At 34.2% G+C, this 16,783-nt stretch overlaps 1 protein-coding gene and 1 pseudogene across 1 annotated transcript; both read right to left on the bottom strand.

Moving 5' to 3' along the window:
- Positions 1 to 1,960: 1,960 nt before the first annotated feature.
- LOC114723409 (UDP-glycosyltransferase 74E2-like) lies at positions 1,961 to 4,895 on the bottom strand. The gene is made up of 2 exons (XM_028909600.1): positions 4,236 to 4,895; positions 1,961 to 2,749 (listed from the first exon to the last, which is right to left on the bottom strand). Exons 1-2 carry the CDS (start codon positions 4,893 to 4,895, stop codon positions 1,961 to 1,963), a joined length of 1,449 nt encoding a protein of 482 aa, XP_028765433.1.
- A 2,571-nt stretch (positions 4,896 to 7,466) lies between these two features.
- On the bottom strand, positions 7,467 to 15,814 carry LOC114723410 (serine carboxypeptidase-like 11; annotated as a pseudogene).
- Between the last annotated feature and the right edge of the window lie 969 nt (positions 15,815 to 16,783).

Below are 16,783 nucleotides of genomic sequence, written 5' to 3' on the forward strand. Positions count from 1 at the left end.
GAGTAAAGAGAAAAAGTGATATTGAGTAAGACCCAAAAAAAATAAAATTAACGGACGTTGGAGAATTTTGTTATCTTTTTTCTTTATACAAAGATCATGTATATTTTTGCACATAAGCAAATTCTATAGTGCCTAGTGCTCCTTGATATAAACTTTATTATGAAAAATGCACATTAAAACTGACTTCATAGATCCCTCTAACGGTAAACTAATGAACAGTAACAAGGTGGTGCCAGATGTCTCCTTTTAATAATTTTATATATATTTTTACATCTAAATAAACTTTATGATGCATTGGTGCCTAATGTCTCCAGGATAAATTTTATTGTTAAAATTATACCTTAACCCTTAACAAAATTTATTGAAACCGAAGAGACTCAGAAGTCAGAACCAGAGGAAAACACCTGAAACCTAGTACCTATGGGCAAGATGAAGAGACTCTGATCTTCTCCAGCAAAAGGTAAGGGGAAAGCTTGTCTCTCTAGAAGCACACTCTCTCTCTGGAGGAACTCCTTCAGATCGGTTCCCTTGGAATCGACCCTAAACTTTTTCTTCCATTCAAAGGCAAGACGAAACGATGACCTCTCTGCAACAATCTGAACCAATAATAATCTGCCATACAGGATTCACTATTACTCTGGTCAAAAGTTCAGCTCCAAAATAAGGGGAAAATAACATCTCGGGAGCTTTCTGGAAAAGCAATAATAATCCTGTAATAATATGAGTTAATTGTACTTACTTGTAATATTTATATGAGTTAATTGCACAGAAGCAGAATTCAAAATCATATGAGTTAATTGTACTTGCTTGTAAAATTTATAGCCGCTAAGACGATACAATAATAATAATCCTGTAATAATGTTGATGGGTGTGAGAGTTGGTAGAATCATAACATTCTAAACCCCATATTCTGAGAAGGGTAGAGAGTAACTAATTTAAGTAAATTAAAAAAATTTGTTAAGTTAGTTATTTATAATAAAGAAGTGTCATCTTTTCTAGAATACCCTTACTAATCATATGTATTAGTTATAACTACCAATTGATGGAATCATTAACATGTAAAACTACTACAAGAACTACATTTAAAATAAATAAATAAATATGAGAGATAAAGTGGATAAGGATCTTGTATTTAGGACCAAATGAGAAGTTAAACTAACTTTTATATTAAAAACTGAATGTAGTAATCACTAATTTGGGGATATTAAGCAAATTATTTAAACTGATTATTTGTAACAAATCTGCATTGACTTTCTTAAACCACCATATTTAATCAAGTGCATTGGAATTACCACTTAAGGGGAACTCCTTACAAATTAATGGAGATATTTTGGAGAAAAATTTAAAAATTTAGGAGACAAAATATATTAAAATCTTATATTTAGAAACAAATTCTACCCCTACCTGGCTCTTTTAATTTATTAAAGAGGTGTTTGGCTATTGCTAAAAGCACTTCCTAAAAGTATTTTTTCGTAAAATGAGACAAACTCCTCTACGTATCTGTTTCGTAAACCGTAAAAGTACTTTTGAAACAGTATTTTAGTTTTTATCCAAATACCTCCTACGTATTGGAGGTAGTAGTTACTTAAGCATATTTTGTATATATCGTTGCAATCATTGGATATATTACAAGGATAAATTGTAGTATATTCTCGTTGTTAGTCACTAACAAAACAAAAGGGAGGGGACAATGTACTAGCCTTGTTAATTTGATCCCATGATGATTATTAGAAGAGGGACTTACTTTAAGCTAACAGATTGAATCAAGTTTAAGTTTAATTTTTCTCTCCTAGCTAACAGCATATAAGTAAGCACAAAAAAGTGAACTTTGGATTAATTTGGGTAGACAAAGAAGCATAAAACAAGAGACAATTAAACTTTAATCCGTAGTTAACTGACATATGCAATGTACTACTGTTGTTGTCTCACACCTCTCTGCAGCCAGCTATAGCAGATCAGATTATTGACAAGCAGAGAGGACAATACGATTTGTAACACGAGAAGATTCATCATCAGTTTTATCCATTTCCATAACTTTTTTATGACTCTCCACAAACTCTCGAATCTGTTTCTGAGAACTTCCACCTTCATCAATGGCTTCTGAAGCTGAAACCTTCCAAGGAATGGCATTTCTCTTCATTTCTTTCCCTATCTCACTTTCCATCACTTCCTTAATACAATTCTTCAATGTCTCAGGTTTCACAATCCCATCTTCACCAGCCTCAGCTCTCATTCCCATCTTCCAAACATCCCTAACATTCTTTGCATTTAAGCTTTGATCAGTCCACTGAGGCACAGCCACCATTGGAACTCCTGCACACAAAGCTTCCAACGTTGAGTTCCAACCAGAATGAGTCAGAAAACAGCCTACAGATTCATGAGAAAGCACTTTCAATTGAGGACACCAGGAAACCACTAGGCCTTTCTCTGATCTCTTCTCGAAGTCTTTTGGGAGTTTGGATTCTTCGTATTCTCTCACAACCCACAGGAAGAAGTAATCACAGTGCTTTAAACCCCAAGCTAGTTCCTGCATTTGATTCTCTTTGATGTTAGACATACTTCCAAACGAGACGTATACCACCGAGCCTTTGGGCTTATCGTCCAGCCATTTCAAGCAGCAATCTTCATTCTTGCAGAGATTGAAACCATAGTCTTCATCTTCCTTCAGCCTTTTGTCTGGCAACATAGATGGCACTGTTGGCCCCACCGCTCTCAACTTCGGCCAAATTGTTTTCAGCCAATCAGCCACCTAAAAGTCACATATTTACACATCTGTCGCAATCAATGGAGATATATATATATATATATAGAGAGAGAGAGAGAGAGAGGCAATGGATTAGTTGGGTTGTTCGTTAATTAATGGGATGACTTATGTTAAGGACAAAAGGATACAAGTACTCTCCACATGAAATATAAATGCAGTATTAATTAAATGATGCATTAATATAGATATACCAAGATGTGCAAACGTAATTTGTCTCTCTGCCATCTAATTATATAATTTACTTCATTATTTTGTGCCAACTATATAATTTACTTCATTATTTAGTGGCGACTTCAATCTGATAATTCGTTACGTAGTGGCAATCTATGGACACATTAAAGGAAAAGATTATAAGCATGTGAGCGCAATTATTGGCTGTGAAGAAGTGGCTCTTTTGTTAAACAGTTATATTGCACGTGCCCCATAATATTTTTCTATGGCCATTATTGGCATTCGAAAACATATTTAACAATATTTCGATTCTAAATTAACTTTTACATTCAGTTGTGATCTCAAAATAATCATTATTTCGGTCCTAAATGTAAAACTTATTTTATAGTATAAATTACACTATAAAATAGATCTTATATTTAAAATCAAAAGAACATTTCATACTTTTATCTAAAATATACTTCTTTATTTGACCCCCCAAAAATGTGGAAAACACATACGGCGTAGAATAAAAATGAGGTAAATACTCTTAAATTACTAAATTACAAAATAGGCTAATAAATTATACAAAACCCTCCCTACTTTTATATCATATGTGAATAATCTCTTTACCCTTCGAAACTTTACAATAAACCACACTGAATTTTTACATTTATACAAATAATTCTCATAGTATTAGTTTTGTTCATTATTCATTTGTAAATAGTTTAAACTTTATGGAATTTAAATGTAGTTAACCCAAAGCTTGAAAAGTTATATACTACCTCTGATCCTTAATATAAGACATCGTTTGATTTTTATTTTGATCCTTACTAAAAAAACCCAATCCATTTTGGAAAAGATAATACCTATTTATTATAAATAACTAACTTAACTTATTTCCTCAATCTTTTCAAATCAGTCAATTAACTCTTTTATTTATGACCGGAGTTAATACATATATAAATAGAGGGGTATAAAATTGGTAATTTGAAGTTATCTGTAAAGGTTTATGGGGATGTATTATTAAGTTTTAAATATTATATTAAGAAGGTTACCTGTACATGGTTCTAAATTCATGGAGGCTTAACGTAGTATAATTTAGCCTCCAAAAGATAAATGATTACAATCTCATTTGCAAACAAGCATATATAAATGAGTCAATTTAGCAGGCAAGACAAGGTAAATCAATGCGCGGAATGAGATCAAAGAATGGAGTAGTTCCAGAAGTTACAGGGAAAATAAAAAAAAATAAAAAAAGAGAGAGAGAAAGAAAGAAAGGAAAAATAAAAATAAAAAACTGAAGTAGCAGAATGCTGACCTCTTTTTCCAGCTCATAAAATGTGTTGCAAAGGATCCAATCAACCTTGTCAATGTTAGAAAACTGGGCCAAAAGAACATCAAACAAGTCTGGATGGGTTTGGTGAGCAAACACAAGAGAAGACAAATCCTTAGGCTCCAACAATGGCATCCCAGGAAGCTGAATCTCCATCTCCATCTTCATAATATCCAGTTTCTTCCTCTGCAAATGATAATACACACTACTGATAGAAAGAGACTGAGTCAGAAACGAAGCACTGCTCAACCCAAACTTCTTGGCCACCCCATGAACCCAAGGCATGAACGAGTCATAAATAATACAATCTGCATTATTTCCAGAACTAGCAAGCTTCTCAATAAGCTCACCAAGAGTCTCTGAGCCAACCTTCTCAAACATATCAAAGTATCCCTTGAAGCTATCTGCTTCAGCAACTCCACCTTTGTCGAATCCGTCAGAAACAGTATCAATGGCTATGGAAGAAGGAAGTTTCTGTAATGTGTTGTTGAAGCAGAAACGAGTGGCCACTAGAGTCACTTTGGCTCCTTCTTGCTTCAAACGCTTGCAGAACTGAAGCATAGGGTTTATGTGACCTTGAACTGGACATGGCAGCACCAGAAAATGAGGTTGCTCCGTATTGGCGGTGGTGCCGTCACTCCACATTCTTTTTCTTTATTCTCTTCTTCTGATATATTAATTGTTTCTTGTGAGTGTCCCTTGGAGCATCCCACCACAAGATTTTATAGAAGAGAAAATGGCAGGAAGCGATCTCTCTGTCGTAGATAACGACAGTAGCAAGTTAATTGAACAGTGATCATGTGACGTGGAATCATATAATTAAACCTAACCTAATTATATACTATCAAATCTTTAATATAAGACTCGGTTGATAAATTTGAAGAGATTAAGAAAATTATTAAATTTATGTGAATTATTATATTATATATCAATTTATAAGTAACACAAATTAACTTAAAAGATTATGAATATAAAAAGTTTAAAGTAATTTGGTAACTTTTTCAGTTTTTCCAAATCAATTAATTGAGTCTTATATTAAAAATTAGAAATAGTATTACCTGAAGGGAGTACTGCGAGGTCCACGATGAACTGAAAATAAACACATAAAAGTAAAGGAAGCGAGGAACCTCAGAACAATCACGAGGCAATAACGCATGTTATTTTCATGGATGTCATTTTCATGAAAATTTTTTTACGTGTTTGAGATGATTAATTAAATACTGAAGGGAGTAGCAGAATTTGAGGATGAGATTAGGTGAAATAAGAAATTAAGAAGGAAGTTTCATATACATAGAAGTATGAAAATATTTTAATACAATGAAACTTTAACGAGGTCTTTAATTGTTGCCTCCGTGGGATGCGAGGGTATATAGTTTAACCATAGAACATGAATCACGATGAGCAAGGAGGACAAAGGAGAGACTGAGAGAGAAATGATCAAAAGCAGCACTTTAGCCATTGAGAAATCAGAGGGGAAGGTCGAAAGAGGAAAGAAAGCGGGGGACCTATGTGGGGCCTACAAATCTCTGTGTCTTCAGTTCTCTCTCCACGTGGACTATATGAGTCTTCTGGGAAAAATCTAGATCCGTAACTTTTTATCTACTCAAGGTTTTTTGGAATTGATTGAGTTATAAGTAACTTTTTAAACGTAATTTACGGAATATGAGGTAAGGACATGAGAAGAGTTATCTTGACTTATATGAACTTGTTTAAAAGTTCGTTTTGATCGGGACTTTTATTACCGTGTCCTTATAGACTTTTGTCACCTGATTAATTATATGGCAACTAACTCTTGTTATTGACAATTTTAACTTATTTTTAAGTTTTAATTCTGCTTATTGTTGTTTGTTCTGATTTACTTAAAACATTTTTTTACTTTATTTTTTTAATTAGAGAAACTTTGTACGCTGGCCTGCATTTGATATTAATTACTTATTGGAATTCAAATAATGATAGGACTATTTTTAATCATGGGCAGTTAGCAATACGTCATTTAATTTTTTTATATTTTTCCAGATGTTTTAAGATCATGGGATATTAAGATAATGAGTGGTTACATTATAATTAATTAATTAAGAGATATGGGAATTAACAAGTAAATATCATAAGGTCATATTTTTTATCTTCGATGAAATATTTTGCTGAAGTGAACTTAACATTGTTAAACTTGCTACTACCACTAGTGGCAAATATAAGAATCAGTTGGGAATTCAATTTGATTATAGATATAAAACCTTAATTCACTTTATCTTTCATATTTATTTATTTTTAAGTAATTCCTAACTATTACTAGGAAAGACAATATCTATTTATTATAAATAATTAACTTAATTAATTTTATTAATATTTGGAGGTGATTAACAAAAATGTTAACTTGAAACTATTTCTGTTAGGAAGAATTAGAACCAAGAACCTGTAGAGAAAAATATTTAGTTAAAAAGATCCTAAAAATTAGAAATATTTTAAAGGACCATATAGTAAAATATACTTTTAGAAAGGCTAAATCATCCATAATTAATCTGCCTATATTCTCTCGTTTCCATTCAACAATGCCTCCTTAAAGGTATGATATTGATGATGGCAAAGGTTAAAAATCTCATCCTTTCAACTGTTCAAATACAAATTGAGGATCTCTTTCAAAAGACAAAAATATATCTCCAACATCTGACTTATAAAATACTTGATATCCAAATAAATAATAATCCACAAAACCTCTTTCTAGCTGATACACTGTTCAGAGGGAAATGAGAAGTATAATTCAATTCCAGTATTATTCTATTAGAGTTTTCACTTGAGTTGAGGGATCCAAATTAAATTATCAAATGCACAAATGCTATCTGATGATCAAAAAGCCCTACCTATTCCAACGTTAGAAGGTGAAGATTCATCTCGAGATTTGGCAAGGAAGCGAATTTGGCATTGATGCTGAGCTTGAATAGCTTGTCAGTGGTGGAATCGAGTGTAGAAGCCATTGAATGAGCACACGAGCGGAAGAATCACAGAGGGAACGAAGGAAGTGGACAAGGGTAACGTGCTATTTAAAAATCTATATTTTAACATTTAGTCCTTTTAAATAATTCTAATTTTTATGATCCTTTTGACTAAATATTTTTCTCTACAAGTCTTCTGTTCTAATTTTCCCTTTCTCTTGTGTTGTTTGGGAGCTTGTCTTGTTCAGATTCTCTAACAGCCCACAGGAACCCACGAAAGAAGAGATAATGAAAGTATGGGGGCCTGGATTGATATTGTCCCCATATTATTTATCACTTGAGAATAGTGAGATTTAATTTGAATTTCATCATTTATATAATATTAATTAAATATCATTTTTCTTATGTGATTGAAGTTCATCAATATCTAGCTAGGCTTCAAGAACAGATGATGTTGCTAGAGAGGCTCATTGGAAATCCACTTGCTGAACATGGCAAGGTACTCCTCAGGTTTGAATTCCGGGGCTGTATGTCCTGCGCCCTGGACGTAAATTCATCAAAAACATAATAATTAAATAGAATAGTTCCATTATAAAAGAGGAAAATTAAACAGAATAATTCCCAACCCATAGCATAGACACATCTTTTACTTTTTTCTTTTGCCCTTATCACATTAAGCTAGTTTCAATCAGCCATCTTTTAGTCCCTCTCTCTCTAGTTTCAAACAGAATAATTCCCACCCCATTTTTTGAATCTCGATAACAATGAGTATTTTGATGAAATAATTACATTTTACCTTGACAGCTGCAAATGTCATTTGATTTGAACAAGTCCTTGTATACCTATTAATCCAAAGGAACATTTCCAGTAAGTATAATTGGAATAATAGATCATTCATAAAATAAATTAAGCATTAATTAATTAATTATACAATATATAACACAAGGCCTACCCAGCAACTTGGCCACTGACATACCAAGGCCTCCAGTCATCAACAATGGAGTAGTTCAGAGATCTGATCCATGCTTGTGTTGATAGGAAAGGACATACCATGTCATGATCACCACTGCAAAGAGCAAACTTTTATTAAGTTGCCAGAGCAACATTATCAACAAAATTCAGAACTACTTTGCCGGGAAATTTGGGGGAAAATCCCAAATTGAAAATTTTATTGGTGAGGAGAATTTGAAGTTCTATACATAGAAAATACAGTACTTTGCAATTTTTGTATACATACAGTGCCAATACAGATTTAGCAAGGTCCTCCTCATCAATAAAATTTTTAATGGGAGACTTTTTCCCCATTTTCCCCCACTTTATTTGACTTTTATTCATTTGATATTCTTATTCCTTCAAAAGGCAAAAGGGTTTGAGGTTTTAGAAGAGAACAGGTTAGGCAGGAATCTAACTGAATACCTAGGATTGCCCAACAGTTGAGCCGAGGTAAGTGTCGCTAATTTATTTATTTAGAACAATAATAGCAACCAATGGATGATAAAATATTAACCTGTAAATCAATGAGCGGTAGCCTTTTGTACTGAGATTTACATGATAATAAAAACTGCTATCAATCTCATGCTTAAAAGGTATGTCCCCATTGCAAAGCGTCCAATTTCTTGCAGTTCCCTGCTTCACATGTAATAAGTCAAATGAAGACAAAACAAGAGACTAATGCACCATAAAACACCTAAATCATCTGTAAATTAAATGGGATGGACAAAATAAAAAGAAGCATCTCCATAAACCAACTTATTCAGGATAATTAATTAATCAGCATTCACAGCCAAGACTTGGGCCACTGAAGTTGGAGGTGAAGCCATTTATTTATTTTTTTTTTGGGAGATTTAGTCTTTAATTACAGCAATTTTACTTAACAAGCTAATTGGTTGCTTAATTGAATTGATGATGTTGTAGAATAACTATGGTTGCATCTATGTGTCATCTAGACTAGGAATTTATATAGTAATTCATTCGAATAATTAACTGTATAGTTTGAGAATACCGGAAGCATATGTGGAGATGGCTCTCCGAACATTGCAAGACAATGCTTTTTATGTGAAGCTGTCCAAGAGTGCATTTTCTTAGCATCAAGTTGAATATGTTCATGCAGCCCAAAAATCAAAAAAGAAGAATGAATCAATGATTGATCGGCCCATGCCTAGAAATATTAAACAATGGAGGGTTCTGTAGACTTAAACAGGCTAATAGAAAAAATCATTAAAATTAGGTGTTGGGCCTTCTGTATTGCATGGAACCCAAACTAGTTGGACCCTACACTGTTCATGGGTCCAAACGTACAATGCAGCTTTCACTAACGTTTATATCCATAGACTGACTGATACATCGATGATTTATGCTCAATGCCTAAGCCTTTTGAACTAGCCACAAAGAACTTCAGACGGAATGACAAGGTTTAAACGAAATCAGAAATTTTGAAGGTGAAAGTTACACTTATATTTTGCAATAAAAAAATTTCAAGAGAGATTGTTGTGGAAATTGATTCTTCTTGCATGAAGAAATAAGCCACCCTAACTCCAGATCACCCACTCAACCTATAGGCAGCATGTTTAGGAAGCTCGATAAGAAATTAATGATTGTTTCCACCAATGTAAGATGGCTTTAAGCTATCACCCAAGAAATTTTGAAGTGAAGGCACTGCTGGGCAAAAATTTGCTGATGTCGGTTCTCAAAGAATCTTTTGGCAATAAAACAAAAGAAAAAGAAAAAGAAAAAAGTTATCAAAGAAACCTGGAGAAGCTCATTCCCCCAATAGCCTAACTTCCTGAACAACAGTGGTATCCCCTCAGATTGATGGGGTTCACCTATTCCATTGCATAAAGAAGTGATTGATGCACTCTACAAAAAATGGAAATGATAAGTTGCTAGCTTTAGTTCCTGTCAACTTCTCTCATGGACCAGCTATTTTCATAATTGAAACACAGTTTGTTGGTACTAAACAGGGTTGCTGTTACAAAAAGTAACCTACTAAGCGGCTTGTACCAGCAGAATTTTATGCCACTTGAATAGGTGACCATGTAAGAACTTAAAGACACAAGGAAGGTGTGATCTTTCACCTGAAGAATATGAAGGTGAAGAATGAAAAGTTTGTTGCTCATTAGCTAATATGTTCAATAGATTAAGTTCTTATCTAAGTAACAAATGAACCAATATCTACCCATATCAGTCACGCCATGGCAAGAGATAACTGTGAACTTCACTGGTTTTCCAAGATCCTAAGGGTATAGCCCAATTCCTGTGGCTGTGGATGGTTTCTTCTTGTTAGAATAAATTTGGTCCTGGCCAAACATGTTCAAGTCTCTTATTCATTATCCTTACAGGCCCTGATTCATGCTTAGCTGATGTCAGTTGAATGATTTAAACAATAGATGCAAACACACTTTTACACTTTCTTTTGCTTGATGCCGACCTTGACCCCTATTATTTAGAGGTCATATCTGGTATTCAGAGTCCACCTTGATTTGGTGCCACTCTTGCTTCCCACACCGAAATAGTACTTCACCCCTCAATGTCTCAAGGGTTATACAATGAAATAAAAGATAACTCCAAGTAGAAAGCAGTATGAAGCCGAAACAAGGATATACCACCAAAAGAGAATTGGTTATATATGTGATCAAACCTTTTGAACGTGCAATGCTTGGCGAACAACATCACTGTTAGCCCAATAATTAGATAGTAAATATTTGTTTCCCTGTAAGAAAGGAAAAGGAAGAACGCAAATATTAACATCAGAGTTATTAGTGAATTAAAGTTATATAATGAATATCATGGTTATTAATTTACCAAATTACGATAGAATAAAGCATAATAGACTTTTAAAACATTAAAAAACTAATTATTTCATGGCAGATTACTGTTTTTCATTTCCTTTTCGTCGAATGTCATCCTTTCAATTTAATTCTTCAGCAATTTTTTTACTTCCACTTGTTATTGTCACATGAACTAATTTCTCAAGAACGTCTGTTAGTTTTTTTTTTTTTTTTTGCTTTAGGGATCCATTGCAAGAAAACAGTAAAACTTTTGGAAATTTTCTCACCAAATAAATGTTTAACAATATTTCACAAAAACTTTTGTAATGAGGCGCCAAAACTCCTCACAGACAGTTTCTAAAACTTCCTGCAGCCAGTTATCTTGAAAAAGTAGAATTTCTCGTGCTAATTCGCGGGTGTGTGAAGTTTTTGAACTTCTGCCCATATCTATTGTCAAGCAATCAGCACATGCGTGTAATGTGTAATGTGATCAAGTGCATTCCGGGCAACCATTACGTGCAATACTTCATCCAATTCAACGACTTGACTCTTAAAAAAAACAAAAAAAGTAATCATGCAAATAAATGGATTAAATTGAGAGGCACTAATTGAATAAGTTGTGCTTGAGTTTATAAGACATAATGAAAAATCAAAAACGAAAAAGGAAGAAAGAATTATCACCGGAAAAAAAAAAACGAAAAAGGAAAAGCAAAAATAAAAGATTACCTGACATATATCTGGGGAGAGGAGTTTATTGGTTTGATCCTTTAGATAACTTAGATATCTCCTTTGTACACTTTCTTTTGGTGGACGCGTATCATGACCACAATACGGATGTAAAATGTGATCATGATATATATTTGCAATTAACTGGAACGAAAGAGAAATTGAAAAATTGAAATTACCAATAAGAACAAATTTTCAGACAAGAAACAAAGCCACTAGTGCTTTACCTCTTGAAAAGACTGGAAATCTCTCAAACATGACAAGTTTTCCGGGTCTATGTCTGTATATTATCCTTTACAACTTTTCTGACGTGACTGTCAAACATTTCAGGGGTGTTAGCATTAAATCCTGTTATTTCTTTGCCCTTTCCAACAATATTTTTAAGAAAATTACCCAAAATAACCTGTACTAATGAGCTTAATTACCTCATAGAGTTCATCAGAGATGAGTGCCATTCCATGGGCAAATGGGATTGCATAATTTAGTTCATACCCTGTAGTCACTGGGTTCCCTAGTATGTATCCCTGGAAAAGAATGTTTTAATATCTCAGAATCTTCAACATCTCTGAGTTCAGATGCAGTACAATGACAAATTGAAAATAAGGGTGAAAGACAAAATAGAGATAACCGATTGCAAACCTCCAGATTTATCCATGGTTGGATTCCATTTTCATTACCTACAGGCTCACATAATCAGAAGATTAATTGAATTACTATCTCACAGATTATGTGCATTGAAAGACACACCCAGATACTAACATATCCACGGGCTTTTTTTCCACCATAACATATAAAACTTTAAATTTGTTGCGCTTGAGACAGAGTGACACAATCAGTTGGAGACTATTAGAGTCATTTGCCTTCACAACAATATAAAATGTACTTTTAACTTGCAGCATTTACTGTGATATGAAGGAATGACTTAAGCACTCCCATTATTCAGATCATAACCTCAAGTTGTAGAAAGAGTTAACTTTTTTTTTCCACAAAAAAATAATTGGGAGATGAAACTTTGACAAAAATTGGAGGTTTGACGTAAAATTTTCGTATTATAAATTTGCTGATCCATTTGCAAGGTTATCACGATAGAGAGTTGTGTGTACCATTTGAAATTTCTAGAGAGATGGGAAGGATTGGAATTCCAGAATAGGAGTCACCACCCAAATAGACTTTATTTGATAGATATTCTGGATGATCAATCAACCACTGCAAAGTAACAAATGTTACAATGTTGACCTTTTATACATCAACATCAACAACAACAACAACAACAAGCCTTATCCCACTAAGTGGTGTCAACTACATGGATAGTATGGCACTATTATGTTCTGTCAACAATGTTGACCTTTTATATCAGGAGAAATTTTAAATAAAGTAAAACTAAAATTAATATGTATGTTTTGGCAGGACCTCAAACAAAGCCACACTGTTAACCTCACTTGAATCAATGGACTTCCTAGTTCTCATTTTTCTAATGAATGAAAACACACAAAATAATAAGATTAAAGATGTGAGAAGAAAGAATGAAATTGAAAAGTAATCCCTTGACTTTCACACAATAATATGAATCTTTTTTATTTTTGGGTTCACATAGCAATCAACTGCTAAAATGTGATAGTTGTGCGATAAATGAAATTAAAATCACGCTAAATAACACGCACTCACTCCCACACCTTCCTCAAAAATGGATGAGAATGCTGAATAATATTCCAATCACCTTGCTGAACAGCAGCTTCAGTTTTTGCGTAAGTGAAGCCCGCTCCAGCAGGCAAATCTACAAAGATAATACTACTGACCTGAAAGAAATAAAAGCAGTGTGATAGCGTGAGGATCACCTTGCAAAAATATCAACTTTGGATTATGAGGAGTGTGCGTATACATATAAGTATGTTTTTTTCCCAAGAGAATATTCCTCCACAAATAACAAGCAAGAAATTAGAAAGAAAAAAGTTACTTTATTAAGTAATGACTGCATATCAGCAAGGATTTTTATTTTCTATTTTATTTTATTTTGCAATATCTCTCTTCTTTTCTCTACTATATGTTTGGTGGGTATCATGTATTTAGTGAAAGTAAATTTTATACATACTTTTTACAGCCTACCAATATTTCATGTTGAAATTTTGTTGTGAGAAGCAAAAGTAATAAACAGCTGCATAGCTATACAATTATAGATAAATATCTCACCTTTGTCCAAGTTTGTGGTCTCAAAATTAAACTAGGCAAGCTCTCATTGTATCTTTCTATGAATGCTAGTAGGCCTTCACAGAACACACCCAAAGACAGCGTTATACATATGGTCATACACACGCATGCACATAACCACACATATATGGGGCATGCTGGTATAATTTCAGACCCAAAATAAGCTTCTCCTCTGATTTTGAGTGGTGCACGTTTTAGGAAGATCTGAGATGCTGCATCATTTCCCCTTAAGGAAGTGATTTTGAAAGACAATGGAGAAGTCCTTTTGGGAACACCCAATATTACCGGAAGAATATAGGAAAGATTAGCATGGAAAACAATGGAGAAGAAATCTCATGAGAGAAGGAGATGGAAATAGAAGTTTGGTATTCACTTTAAGGATTTTAGGGAAAAACAGAAAGTTGAGAGATTTGAGTTTTGGGAGAGCAATGCTGATGTTTACCAACTTCATAGATAAGGCCTGTAAAGGAAGAGCAACCAGGACCTCCTGATAACCAAAGCAGGATTGGATCCTCTTTAGGATTATTCTCTGAATTTATAAAATAGTAGAATACCTGCACTTCTTCTGATTCTCCTACTCCCACATACCTGAACAAAAGATGCCTCGTCATTATAACATATTCGATGTTAATTCTTCTTTTTTTTTTTTTTTGGGACCAGCGATATTAATTCTTCATTTAACTTCATATACGAAGATGTCACATACTTTTCGTTCTTTTTTTTTTTTTTTTTAGATTTTTTGTAAGTTATATTTTTGGTTCTTTGAAAATGCTTCCTATTTGTCTAAGCTTGCTAGGATGGGAAACATCTCAACGAGTGAATCACATAAAGACTTAAGGGCTAGACAGTTGAGCATAAGTTATTTAGATAAAATAAAATGTAAATTACCTCTCAATATATTTGTATGAACAAGCTGTCAATCAGTATTTGAGTGGATGAAGGTGGATAGATGGAAGGGAATGGGAAGGAAGAAAGAGAATTGTGACTCACAAACAAGTATGATGAGAAGTGACATGTTTGATAGATAACAGTAACAAAGAGTGACTGTGTGAAAAAGATACTAAAGAAATGAAGATAAATATAAAATTACAACAATATCCTTCAACCAGAAAATGAACAAACACTAACACACCATTGGAGAGCTGCAGTTAGAGGCATTCGACGGCACTCAGTCAAATAAAAACATTTTGGGCAAACCATACCAAACCAAACAATTTCAAGCTTGAAATTCCAAAATCTGGCCATATAGCTCTGCAAGTTCATGCTAGCTGGTCAAGAAGCATTGCCCTTGCTGCCTCTTTTTAGTCCGATCAACATAACCGACGCGTCGGCGCCGACAAACGCCCGACTTCATCGCTGGCAACCACGTAGAAGCATCGAAAAGAGACCCACCAATTTCGGCATGGTCGTGGTCGCTGCCTCCAATTTCGGCATCGGTGCGGCGGCGTTCTTGGGAGAAAAGCTGTGCGCCGCTAGCGCGGGACCTCTGGGCATGGCAGTGGGGGCACGGACTTAGTAGGTGTGTTCTAAGAAAGAAGAAGGAGGATCGCCTCCATTGAATCCGGGGATGGTGAAAAGGAAGCTCATTTTCCTTTTCCTAATGCCCGGTTTCAAACCAAACGGACTCCTAACTGAAAGAGTGATAATATGTTCCCGGAGGGAAAAAGGAAATGGGAAGGATAAATGACATACCAGTTTCAAGTTGAAAAGGAAGAGGTCCATGGAAGCCAGGAAGAAACTCCACGGTTGAACGACAACTTACAGGTTGAAAGAAAATCAGTAAAAGGAGAGCAAACAGAAGCAATGCCATCTCGTAGTAACTACAGAAGATAGAAGCGATGTGATAGGAGCCCAGCCTCGCCATTTGAGATGAAGTTTATCACTAATTTCTGTGTAAGATGGGGAACAAGTGGAGAGGCTCTCATGACTCATAACTGTGTCCTACTTTTCTTGCTCACCGCTTTTCGTCAAACAAATGGAGAGAACTGAGAAGGACATTCCACATTTGCAAACCGAGAAGGACATTTCACATTTGAGAACCAGCACCGTCAAATTACATTTAGGACCATAAATTTTAAAATTTTTAATAAAGACCTTTTTTTTTGGGGAAATCACAAATAAAGACCCTTGAATTAGCAAAATCACTCTATGGTCACCTGAATATGCTAAATTACTATGAGGGACCAGGTCTCAAATTGTAATTATGAAATCATGACCAAATTACCAAAATACCCCTCTTTAATTTTTTTTTTTAAAAAGAAAGCCACTGCCTCACCGGAATCCGGCCACCGGCGCCGGAGCTCCGGCGGCCGGACGCCGGGGTCCGGCCGCCGGAGCTCGGCGCCGGCAGCCACTTCCGGCGGTCTTCCTTTGTTTTTTTTTTTGAAACTGTTTTTTTTTTTTAAATTGGGGGGAAGTGAGGTTGGGGGATTTGATCCCCCAACCTAATGCTTCCCAAAATAAGGAGTGACCATTGAGCCAACAAATTTTTGTTAACATTATAATGCAAAAAAAAATATAAGTTAACTCATTTACTCTTGTTCCAGGTGATAACAACAATACATTTGGAAATAACAAGTTCTGATTGTAAAATAACACGTCTGGAATAAAAATTTAACAATATGTTTTTTTTATAACAATAAATTTTGTTGCAGGCAATAACAACAATACATTTAAAAATAACAAGTTCTGATTATAAAATAACAAGTTTGGGATTAAAATTTAACAACACGTTTTTTTTTTTAACAACACACTTTATTTCAAGTGATAACAACAATACATTTAAAAATAACAAGTTCTGATTATAAGATAATAAGTTTGGGATTAAAATTTAACAACATGTTTTTTTTATAACAACACACTTTGTTTCAAGTGATAACAACAATACATTTGGAAATAACAAGTT

This window comes from Neltuma alba, unplaced genomic scaffold (assembly GCF_004799145.2).
Source record: "Neltuma alba isolate B1F8T4 unplaced genomic scaffold, ASM479914v2 tig00012137_pilon, whole genome shotgun sequence".
NCBI lineage: Eukaryota > Viridiplantae > Streptophyta > Magnoliopsida > Fabales > Fabaceae > Neltuma > Neltuma alba.